The sequence below is a fragment of the Formica exsecta genome, unplaced genomic scaffold (assembly GCF_003651465.1).
Source record: "Formica exsecta isolate Colony F162 unplaced genomic scaffold, ASM365146v1 scaffold11, whole genome shotgun sequence".
NCBI lineage: Eukaryota > Metazoa > Arthropoda > Insecta > Hymenoptera > Formicidae > Formica > Formica exsecta.
In genome coordinates this window covers 740,729-753,940 of record NW_021848439.1, presented here as the reverse complement: position 1 = coordinate 753,940, position 13,212 = coordinate 740,729, and the positions used below count along the sequence as shown (strand labels likewise).

At 35.3% G+C, this 13,212-nt stretch overlaps 1 protein-coding gene across 1 annotated transcript in view; it reads right to left on the bottom strand.

Annotated features, from left to right (window-relative positions):
- The window catches only part of LOC115235824 (ankyrin repeat and BTB/POZ domain-containing protein BTBD11), an 11,342-nt gene extending 5,801 nt beyond the window's left edge, over positions 1 to 5,541 (bottom strand). The window contains 2 exon segments of the mRNA XM_029807864.1: positions 3,595 to 4,479; positions 5,234 to 5,541. Coding sequence (XP_029663724.1) covers positions 3,595 to 4,292 — 698 coding nt within the window. The 5' untranslated portion in view covers positions 4,293 to 4,479; positions 5,234 to 5,541.
- Between the last annotated feature and the right edge of the window lie 7,671 nt (positions 5,542 to 13,212).

The window sequence follows — 13,212 nt, the reverse complement described above, 5'->3', positions numbered from 1 at the left end:
AATATATTTTACTTTTATTTTTGTACTATATATTATTAAATTATATATATTTTTAAAAATTTTTATTAAATTTATTAAAACTGAGAAATATTATATCAATTATGTTCTGTAAGTAGAATATTATTTCGTTAAAAGCTTTATAAATCTTTTATAAGTATGTATAATATTCTATTAATGTCGTATGTAATAACAAACTGACTGAAAGCTTTATAAGATTAATTTATATCCAACATGAGAGGGGGGAACACATTTCTTGTCTCATAGAAAGAAATTCCTGCTTACTTTGCATAAGATAATATAGTAAGATTATGTTCGCGCGTGCGATAAGATGTCTCGGATATTTTTATCATAAATCTCTTCATCTGTAATTACATTATTATGCTATGAAAGAATAGATAAATGGAACTAACAGAAACGAATGTACGCGATGACTTTCTCAGAAGTACAGGTGAAATATCTTCGAACATGTTTCGCGTGGGCGAGGAATATAAAATCTCTTGACACCAGTGTCATGAAATTTACAGATACATGTTTGAACTTGCTTGAAATTGATTTTTTTTTTCTCAACAAAAATATCAAGACGTTGATTATTTTTATGAATGAGATAAAAATTTTTTCGCCAAGTCTCGGCAATAAAATTAAACAATTTTATATTCTCTCTTTTATATATTTAATTTTTAATAGAATTTATTTTATCAAAATATATTTTTTAATTCGATCAAGTTACTTGTATCAAGATATTTAAAAAAAACAAATTTTTATACTAAAGAGAAATCGACTCCGATTTGAACAAAAAAATATCCTCGTCGTCGTAGTCTGTGCCGAGCATGTTCTAGAATCATCCAGTATATAGGTTTCTCTCGAATGATACGTGATATCCTGTCGGATAGGTTGGCGCCTCCTTAATTGTCGAAGGAATAATTATGGCTTGCTTTCGAGCGATTGCCTTATCTCCCGTGAGGAACTGCATAATGTCGCAGACGAAACAGACACATTCCGTGAAAAAAAGAATTTCTCTCTCCCTCTCCCTGTACAATTTACATTCTCGAAAATATCATAAGTCTAACATGTTAACGCCGTGTTTGATTTCTATGGCTTATTTCTCGAGACTCTCGAGAGATAAGCTATCCACGAATAAACGGAACTATGCTCATCTTGCCGGAATGAGACTCACGTTACTTATGAACCGTTGTAACGATGTAAACTCAGAAAGGTTTTTTTTTTACCCTGGGATATGCCATGCTGATGTATAAGACATTTTTGCGCAAAAATTCATTTCGCCCGCGGCTGAAAAATGCGAAGAATGTGAAACGCACTTTGACTTTAAATGTATCAAATTAAAAAATGCGCCAATACACACAATAATCTCGAATTTATTCATGTTTTATCAAATATTGTTGTACATATAATAATCTCGAATTGGTCATGCTTTATCAAATATTTTCGGTAAACGCACATTCATATTTTTACATTTATTAATTTATGAGAATTCCTTGAGAGTTTTTCCAGGTACAAAAGATATCTCTGAAAAATAAATATTTCAGATTTTCCATATTTTTCCAGGAAGTAGACACCCTGTATTTCAAAATATAACGATGTATATAATTATTTCGCGTATTTCGGGAAAGCGATATCGAAAGAGTTGAGGGAAAATGCAACGCTTTATCAGAAACGCACGAACAATTATCACGATTGGCAAATTATTTAGGCCAACAACATGTCTACTCGCGTAATTAAATCGAGTTAAAGGTACGCGCGTTCCTCGTCTATAGGGTGCAACTATAAAAATACGATATCGAAATGCGCGCGTTTCGAAATTCTCAAATGAACGCTATTATATTCGATCGCGCGACTATTGTTGGTCGATATCGATGTCGAGGGGGACTTGGCTTCGACAACTTTCAAATCCAACATTAAGGTTGCATTGCGCAAGCCGTACGTTCGCGGTATCCGAGAGATACGGGAGAAATACGCGGAAAACGCAGCAATGCAGGTAGCGTATCAAACAAATCAATTCCCGGTTATGGCATACGATTATGTGAAAAATGCGCGGTCATTTAATCCGCTCCTCGCATTTTTCTTTTTAGATACACGACTGTTTCAAGAATGGATCAATCCAAACTCTACGATTATCCAAACGGTATACTATCACGAATTAAATAAAACTATCAAATTTAATCCAGCAATAGAAAAATGAATCATTAATCTTATATTATTATAAATAAATAAAATAAATAGTATATTAATATATTCTAAGAATTCCACGATGTTGCGCGCAATTTCAGATCACAAATAAGATATATTCTATTATAAAAAAAAAATATTTTATAAAAAAAAGATCTCGTACAACTACTTGTGTATCTCAAGGATTTCTCCATTTGTTGCAATTTAACACAGAAGTATATTACACATTTTTATTTTATTATGCTATTATACCTTATTGAAAGCGTTCAGTTATAAAGTTGTTCACTTATAAAAAACATTATCTAATGCTTGAAATAAAAAAGTGACATTTATTCTGCGAAAAAGAATTTTAAAGAAGATGAATGATGAAATTATCTTCAAGGTATTAAACTCGAATGCCCTTATTATGGACTTCGGAAGGCATCAACGTCGGAATTCGAGCATTAGCAACGCATCATCTGGATTTCCTCGGAGAGCGAGAAGAACGGATCGTTTGTATGAAGGAAAATAAATCGGCGAGATTGCAGCTACGATTCTTAAAACAACTCGCGTAATTGAATTTAATGCCGATTCAAGGCGCCTTAACACGGCGATTTACACGCACGTCTCCCATTACGATGATATCGATTCGAAACAGAGCACGATGATGACGTTTTATGTAGGAATAGACGTCTATCATCCGCGAGCAAAAAATTAAACGAACGCAAAGATAAGAGTTTCAAACGCAAACTGTCCGATCGTGATGTGTTATATTACATATAAATATACACAGAGTGCTGAATCTCTTCAAAGTCGATGTTTATATATGCAGTTCTCCGTTTGAGGAGATAAATGTACGAATATATCTTATTTTATAACTGAAAACAATAAAAAGTTATAATTTTATTTTCCTCGACATTACAAATCTTATAATACAGATCGATCTCTTTTATCCCTCCAATATATTTTTTTTCGCATTACGTTTTTTAGTGCGACTCGTTAAGAGTTTATGAAATACAAGGAAACAATTATTTTCTTAATCATCGTTTAAGCCATTTTTAATGAAAGAAATATGTATATGTATATTCTATAAACTTATTTTCTTTGCAAATATATTCCATAAATAAATATAAAAAATTAATATTCTATTAAATACAATAACAATAAGATTACAAAAAAATATTCTCTCTATCAATATTAAAACTATTTTATTTGTAATAAAATTTTATATCTCAAAAATAAAATATTAATGGGCTAATCAGCTTCCTTCGTTAGCATAGACGCGAAGTAGCAAACACGATCTGCAGAAATAATACGTTATCGCAAAGGGACGCGGGCAATGAGAGAAGAAATCCCGACTCGCCGAAAGGCAATATCCACTCTTCTCCCTTCAACGGCGATAAGCGTGCGAGAGCACGAGCGTAAATTTACCCTCTCAGCCGCCACTGCTGCACGAAGCTCCAGTCCGCCTTGAACCCGCTCGTGTCCCCCGGCAAGGACCAATAGTCCTCCAGCTGGCTCTCGTCCTCCTCTATCCTCAGCACGTCTTCCCTGCTAGGGCTGATGTTCACCACGATCTCGTGCACGGCCTTGGGATCGCCGTTCTCCATCGCGGAATCTCGTCGTCCGGCATCGCCCTTCTCATCATCCTGGTCCATCGAGTCGCCGAGAATCTCGTCGTTACGCGGTCGCAACGGCGAAGCCTCGGGATCCTCATTCTTGCATCTCGACGTCGCTTCCGGCGATGGTTGCTGTCTCGCTCTATCTTCCCTTCGTCTCGGATTTGAATCGCCGAAATAGATGACCGTCTTGTGACCGACGTCCTTCCCCATCTTCGAGTCACGACTGTCGTTTACGACCTGATCGCCGCCGCAACGGCGACTTCGATCCTCCAAGGTCGAGCTCCTCTCGTAATCGTCGCACTTCGTAACGACTTCCTGCCGTTCCCCTCGAAACATGGGGGCCTTCGACGAAAAGGGCATGGCACGTCGCAGGATAAAGTTAGCACACTCGTTGCCGATCTGCTGCTGAATCTCGATGGCGTTCGCGCTCATTTTGTAGCCCTTCAACTCGCGACACAGTATACACCTGCAGTCCTCGGTGCACTGTGCTCGTCTCGTGGACGGCATGTCATTCACGATTAATCATTCTGGCTATTCTAAATGCCATTGATAAAGCATCGGAATTTTCTCGCCTATCTACAGGCGCGTAAAATTCGAAAGCGCGAATAAAAAGTCCGGTTTCGCCGATAATATTCTGAATTAACTTTCGATTTAATTATATACGTTTCACTAGTACAGTTTTATTCATCGTGCACTAAAACAAGGTGTCTACTCAAATTTTATAAAAAAATTCCCTGATCTTCGAGATATTTTTATTTAAAATTCCAGGTGAAGAAAATATTTTGAAGATTTTGAAGATTTTTTGGTGCAACTTTCTAAAATAAGTTTTTTTTATTGTATGCTTTTTTTAATGCTTTTCACTTATGTGAAAGAAAAATTTCAATATTTTGTTAAGACATTGAATATATATCAATAGAGAGATAAGTATATATTTATAATATATTTTAAATACATAATTCTCAACTTGACTTATTGGCGAATTGCCGACTGTTTACAATATAAAAGCTAAATTATCAAAGAAAATTTTTTTTTTCAAATTCCTTAAGTCAGTAAAATTTCATGGAAATTTTCTGATTTTTCTAGAAGAAATCCCTGACAATTCCAGGTCTTTTATGTTTTCCCAGAGAGTAGAAACTCTATAAAATAACGAATATTCGCAAAATGCGGATAAATGCTTTTTCCTCAACTCATTGTTTAATCTTCTTTTTGTTCCAATTTGTCGATATCATTTTGTAAAATCCGATCGAGAGATATCACAGATTTATGTTTTATTATTCAAATCTTTGCTCGCCGCGATTATCCTTATTCTCCTCAATTGCTGTTCAGTTCACTAGAAACTGGAGCAATCCATTAGACTTTACTACAGCTTTTCCTCATGGAACCACAGGATGTTGGTTTCACATCCGATGATAACGCGTTCATTGCTCCAGTTTTACACAGAAACTCACCATGGAATCATCTCGCTGATTCATCGCGACGCAGCAATAAAGACGTTTCATCAACCGAACAGATCATCGCTATATCTGTTAATAATTGCAAGACTCACTTCGCCTGTAGCCGACAACACTCACATACAAATTTAATTGTTCTCAATAACACCTTACAGTGACGTAAAACTGATCTCGCGGAAATTATCGCTAAACTTTTTTACAAAGAAAAAAAAACAAAAAAACCGGTAGCGATATCGAGGCGAACGAACCGTGATTACAACGTTACTCTTTTTTTTTCCGCTACATTGACACAGCAGTCATCATACTGCTCTCAATGTAAACACGCGACTGAGACGACGACGATGCGTCTACGGCTTCCTGTGCATCGGCGAAACAGGTGAAACGCGTGCTTCCCTATAGCAGCGTCAGGGAGAAAAGAAGAGATATCCGTATCACTTTCCTACCTTCACCGTACCGTATCCCCCGCCCGCCGCTCTTTGTTCCGTCGCGCGTAACTATGATATCACGGGAAAAAGAGAGGCCTCTCGTGCGGCGTTTGTTGAAAAAAAAAGACGTGGAAATGTGACGCTTGGAAATATTCGCGCTCACTATTGTCCAACGTCGGAGACTCGAGGCCGACTCCGAGGTTATCTGAATTAATTGGCTATTTCGACTGCATCGCGGCAATATAATTATACAATTCATAACAGAGTATCTACTCAAATCTTATAAAAAAAATTCCCTGATCTTTCTGATATTTTTGTTTAAAATTTCAGGTAAAGAGAATATTTTAAGGATTTTTGATGCAATTTTCTAAAATAATTTTTTTATTGTATGAGTTTACTAATATTTTTCAATCATATGAAGAAAAAACACAGGGCCATTTAAGTTTCAAATGCTAGATTTGCAAACATATTGAAAAAAAAAAACAACTAGATAGCTTTCGTAAGATAAACACTTTCCACTTGCATAAATTTTTGTCACTAAAAATTTCAATAAAGATAATATGTACTGCATATTCAATATTTTGTTAGAACATTAAATATATATAAATAGAAAGATTGATATTAATTTATAATATATTTTGAACACTATAATTCACTTGATTTGCTGATTGCTTACAATATAAAATTATCAAACAGAGAATTTTTTTTTAAATTCCCTAAATTCCCAATAAAATTCCATGAGATTTCCCTGACTTTTTTTAGATACAAAAGAAATCTCTGAACATTCCAGGATTTCCATACTTTTCCAGGAAATAGACACCATGCATAATTATGTAAGACCACTTGTATGATACCGATATGACATCAAAATTATATATATATATTCTAGATAACATTTTGGATTTTACAAAACTGAACGCACCGCACGGGAGTTTAAACGCGCGCGAGCGCGGATCTCGCGCGTAATCTAGTTTTATCACCATCGGCGTAACGAGAGCTTATCACGCGCGGTCGCGGCGTGCATAAGTGGACGGCCGCCACTTGTAAACTGCTGCCATGCTCTTTTCACCGGCCAGCCGCGCAGGAAACGGGAGAACACAAACGAGTATGTGTCTTTGCATAGAGAGAGAAAGAGAAAACCTCCACCATATGTTTCGGGGGAGAACTTCCGGCGACCATCCCACTTCCTATGGCCGTGTACTCAAATCACATCGTTCCGATCAGCGTCCGTGACGGACTCTGACATCGCTTTTGATATCGTATCGTCGTTTTTTTCTCACCTTATATGTGTATGACGCGTTCGAAACTCTGGATCAAGTTCGAAATTCGTGACATTCTCACATTTTTCAGATACAATTTCATATTTAAAATGTCCCTAAGAAACTATGAATTGGATTTATAAGTTTTAACTCTCTGCTCCCCTCATAATTCTCTTTTTTTTTTTTTTTGCTAACTTGTGAGTAATTCGTCAATATTTTGTATGGATCTTTATTATATTTTCTAAAATATATTCCCCCCTTCATTAAGTTTGCAATATGAAAAAATTCTCAAAATATGTAAATCGAAATTCATTTTAAAATTTTATAATTATACATTTTTCTTTATTAATTGAAATTGCAACATCGGGAAATTTTTGAAATATATTTGCAAAATTTAATAAATTATAATAAAAAAGAAATTATACAATTTCTGGTGTTAGTTTAATTTCAATAAACGGTAATTTAATAGCAGAAAGATAAATCATTCTATTATCCGGCAATTCAAATGATTAAGAATATTTAGCCTTCTTTTTATTTTTTTTCTATTAGTATTTCCTATTAGTGAGGATGATAAAGTTTCTCTCCAAGAAAGAGAAAAGTCTATATTAATCATACATAAATATATATAATTACATAAATGAATACATATGGAATATATGTTCATTTTCGCTTTTATACTTTCTGTCCGTTTATGTAAGAAAGATAATAAGAATGATAATAAGAATAATAATAAAAAAATAATTAGAAAAATTCGTTTTTTTTTTTTTTTTTAAAGACAAAGTAAAATTGCAAGTAGATTATAAATATATAATATTACATATGTAATTTTATACATTTATATATGATTTAGGTGGGCAATATTTTCGCATTTTTTCAAATATCATTCTTTCTCTAAAAAAAAAAAAATGCAGAAATTATTCTTCTAATTTTTTTTTTGTATATACGGACAGAAATGATATAGAAGAAAAAATACATATAGACATATTTTATATATAATTATATATTTTTATATTTGATTGAATATGAACTATTTTTCTCAGACGTGTAAAACATTTTACATGCCAATTGATAATTAGAGACGGGGCTGAATTAAAGATAGTGTATCAAATGTAACAGTTTTTCAAAGATGATTCCGACTTCCAGATAGACAGCAAGTAGTATAAAGGAGTTTAAATAACATCTCACGTCTGCGTCTCATACCGGTATCGTAACCTTTCGTATCGCGAAATCTGTCCACACGATCGACGCGGAGAAGGTTGAATACCCCGCGCCGTTGTTGATTCCTTCCGGTACTCTTTTACCGCGGCACGGCGTGAGGAAGATTCCCAGGAGAGGTTCCTCGTAGTAATTAAACTCGCGCAGGTAAACGCGGGGTGTCTCTCGCAGAAAACAGGAAGCGAAGTAGGTCAGCGTTAAAAGCGTCGCCATTAGAATTATACGGCGGCTAATATACGCGTCTGGGAAATGTATGCGTCGCGGAATTATTTCCGCGTGGATCATTATAGCGCACGCTCGTTTATTCGTTCGTTCGAGAGAAAGAGAGAGAGAGAGAGACTCCCGCCTTTGATGCAACGGTGCCCAGCTATCATAAATACTTACGAGACGATTCACATATCAAAAATGATAATCCCGAATGGGTAAGTTGAATGTACGCGTCGCAACCAAACGCAATATTTTCTGTTATTATTGCAGCGATAAATCGATAGAAATTTATATAAAATTTATTTATATATTTTAATCAAATAATATTCACACGTGAGATTTTTTCTATACGTACATATTTTTGTTTAATATTATATAAACGTTTGATTGACAATCAAACGTCTTTAAAAGCTACAAACACAGACATATAAGAATAAAAAGTGCTTTTCCCAAATTTTGAGCAAAATTTTATGAGTATTTCTATTTAAAATAACTGTCTCTTGGATAATATTCGTCATACATGGCAACTTTTTTACGTGCGTATATATTTTCGTTTAATATTATATAAATTACACTATAAGCTTTAATAGAAGTGAGTTCATAAAACTAATGACTGCCTTGAACTCGAGTTACCGTAAATTAACGCGAAAGACGGCTTTACTCGAGATAACCCGCTACCTATTTTTTAGCGCATGTTGACAATCATTAAGTTCCAAGCTATAAAACTAATGATAATAAAAAAAAAGAAAAAAACGTAAGAGATGCATCTGCTTAAAGCGCGCGAAAAAAATTACAAAAATAATCTCGGTGTAAAAGCATGCATTATAATTCGAACAAATCGTATATAATTTCGGGCTAAAATACGTTCTTGTCGAGGAAGCCGAAATGTAGAAAAAATTACGCAGCTGATCGTAGAATAACATTTGTTGAATGAATAAAATTTTTAAGAATGGCCAGACGAAATCTGCAACATATGTGTCTCGGACGGACTCGGCAGAAGGAAGAGTTCAAGGCAGATATTGTCCGTGCTCACGAGGGCGAAACTCCGGTGTCAAGGGCGGCGGCGGAGGCGACGGTGTGCACGAGGATATTAAATTATTTACCGAAGCGTGTCTGCGCCCGAATAATCTCCGCCCGCCGAATATTCTCTGAGGAGCTCTCTCGCATTCCTTATACGAGGCGTTTATCGTCGGTCGAATAACGTCCGTCGTTATTCGACGTTAAAGAAGGGGGAATCGCAACTCCTCCTCTCTAGAATGTGCATGATATATAATTTTTTTCGTTTCTTCCCGTGCGAATGTGACACATATATACATACATTTTACACGGAGCACCAAACGGAAGTCTTGCAACGCCACTCTAACCGCATATAAAGAGAGTTTTTGTGTGATTCACCTTTATAAAAATCGGACAGTATAGAGTTAATTTGTTTCACACTTGTGAGAGAGAGAGCGAAACAAAGAGTGCATGAATGGGAGAAAAAGAGCAAACGCGAGAGGGAGAGAGAGAGAGAGAGAGAGACCGCTATGATAACGTACGCAAAAAAGAATGTGATAATGTTGCGAATTATCAGGTCTACCGGAAAGTTCTGTCCGTTTTTGGAATAAAACAAAATACAAATTTTTATTACCGTCAATAAACTTTATTAAATAATGTAATTGCCATTATTCTGAGATATTATATTAGGTCTACCGGAAAGTTCTGTCCGTTTTTGGAATAAAACAAAATACAAATTTTTATTACCGTCAATAAACTTTATTAAATAATGTAATTGCCATTATTATTAATGATTTCTTGCCAGCGTGAGGGCAATTTGTATATCCCATTTTCGAAAAATGTTTTATCTTTTGATGCGAAAAATTGAACCAGTGCTTGTTTGATATCTTCTTCATTTTTGAATTTTTTGCCCCTCAAAAAATTTTGTAAGGACAAAAACAAGTGATAGTCGGTGGGTGCTAAGTCCGGGGAATATGGTGGATGCGACAGAATTTTCCAGCCTAGTTCTGCAATTTTTTGACGAGTATCCAAAGCAGCATGTGGCCTGGCATTATCATGATGCAGTATGATGTTCTTCCTATTGTACATCGCCGGCCTCTTTTCTTGGACTGCTGTATTTAAATTATCCAGTTGCTGACAATACTTCTCCGAATAATGGCAATTACATTATTTAATAAAGTTTATTGACGGTAATAAAAATTTGTATTTTGTTTTATTCCAAAAACGGACAGAACTTTCCGGTAGACCTAATATATTTCGAGTACAAGTATTTTACTTTGCTCCACATAAAATGTCCGTACGATTAATTACTCGCGTAAGAGACTTGATTCGGCGGGGATCAAAATTTAATAGCGCTCCACGTTCGGGTTTTAATAATAATCGCCGACAATCTCGATTGCAATGCGTAGGAGCATGACTAATAATAAATCCCGATACGTAAGAAACCTGCCGCGTTCGATGGCTAACGGTTCTCGCGAATGGAAGTGAATGCACGAGATATTAAAACATTTCACAAAATCGGAATTCTTTCCGCTCTATAGTCCGAGTCTCTCAGACTTTTTCTATCACATCATCGTGCAACAAAAAAAAAAATATATATATATATATATTTTTTTTTAAGCTGCACGGTGATATGATAGAAAAAGTCTGAGAACATAAAATGTTATTGGGAGTTATCAGGGAATTTTATATATATAAATTCCATGAGAACTCTCTAATTTTTCTAGGTACATACAAAAGAATTCTGAAAATTCCAGGTTTTCTATGTTTTTCTAGGGAGTAGACACTCTTTTATATATTATATAGTAATAGAGAAAAATGACAATGTCATTAAACGTAAATCAGATTTAATTCGATTATGTTTTTATCATGATAAAAAAAAAGAGTAAGTGACAAAAATACATCTCGTAGATGTTTTGATGTGAGTATCAAAGATATTAAAAGATGGTTACCGCTGTGGAAAATATGCAAAATATATATGAAAGCTATGCTCTATCTGAACGAAACGTAAAAAGATAACTCGCAAAGTATTTATTCATTCTATTTGATTTCTATGCCTATACGGATGCTTTATTTCTGGCTCAATTATCAGCGACACACCGATGCAGAATCCTACGCGCAGGAAGATAATAAATGCTAATAGTAAAAGCTAGTTAAGATTAATGCTATGAAAGAGCAGAGGAAGATGAAGCGGAAAGAGCCATGTTAACCTGAATATCTGCATGCATCGACCAGGTTTCCCCTCACGCGCATCTTTAATCGCGAACCGCGTTCCCAGATGCATCGCCACGTTTTCCCGCCAGAGTTTCCGACTTTCGGATAACTAATTAAAAGCGAGCTCTCTTTTCGCACGATCGTGCGCGTGCGTCTATTATGGATGATGTACCAGACTAATTTCTATTTCATCCTAATTCGCCGAGAAAATGAATCGAACGATTGAGTGTTGAATGAAATGAGATGCGCATAGCGAGAGTAAAAGTTTCGCGTGGAGCATGATTACAATAGGTAGTCGCCAGCATAATCAAAGATCTCTGAGAACGTATAAAATTCTTGTCCCGGCGAAACGCCTTATTTATACCTAGTTCCATCCCCCATCGTGTGGCATCCAGCTTCTTTCGCAACACTATGTCTTCTGCAGATGAACGGTATAATAAAAAAGAAAAAGGTAAATTTCCCGGAGAAGTTTTCGCGTATAAAGTTGGCAGGATATAGAGACGAGTTCTTAAATTTCGACCGTGTCTTATCTGCATGCCCAGCAGATTTTTCGGTCCCGTGACTGGGATCGAAAGTGATGTCGATGAAACTAAATAACAGGGAAAGATAAGCTATGTCATACGGGACGAACGTTGCCCCCGGGATCGTTAATCGGATCGGTTGTAATTACGTGCCTCGTAAATTTTAACGATCCTCGATCGGAACGACCGATTCGGCGCGCAAAAAAGTGGGCGTTGTAATTGACAATATCGGATTTACGAAAGTATGGTGATGTCTCGTTGCACGCGCAAAATAAAGTCCGCGAATATTATTAGAAGCAGAAATCAGTTCTCGATGTTTCGGTTCTCGCGTTGTAATTGTCGCTAGATTTTCAAATTGTCGAAAAAATGCTGACTTAAATGTCACTTAAGTCAGCATTTTTTTCGATTATACGGTATAAAATACATTGACAGAGAATGTGTGTGTGTGCTATATATTCACTGCAATTACCGTTATTTTTACATCAATCGCGAATACATGTGAGCTCGTAATCAATATAAAAATGTATAAAGTAATCCCATATAAAACATAATTATATATCACCTATTCTCATCATAAATTCTAATACATTTTTTAATTTTATCAGCACTCAAAAAAGTGGTATTGCAACTACAGCAAAAATTTTCTGGGTGCGCAAAATTAACTGAGGTACATAAATGATTAGCAAATACTGTGATATCGCATATGTTTCGCATTTAATCAATCTAAGTGACAGAGACAGAATTTATATCTGAACTGTTTGTGAAATTTAGAAAGAATGTTTTTCTGTGGCGCCTATCCATGTAAGGCCAATCATACTTGTTATAAAGTTTGGCTATGGTACACAGAAAAAATTAGCGGCAAGAAACAAATAAATATATAATCCTCACATCTAACATATTTGTATAACGCGCCCAATCTATCTAGCTCTTTTAAACAATTTCTCTCAATTTTTCGATGCTGCAGTTATAATTGGCAGTTATATTTCTCACAAAGAGTGTTCTAGCTGTAGTATCGAAACTCATATTTATCCAATGCAGTGATTAACATTTGGCAATGGGACCTAAATTTTCTAGAAGATATTATTAGAATATTGCTGCTATAAATTCTATATGTAACAGACAATATTCTAACAGATACA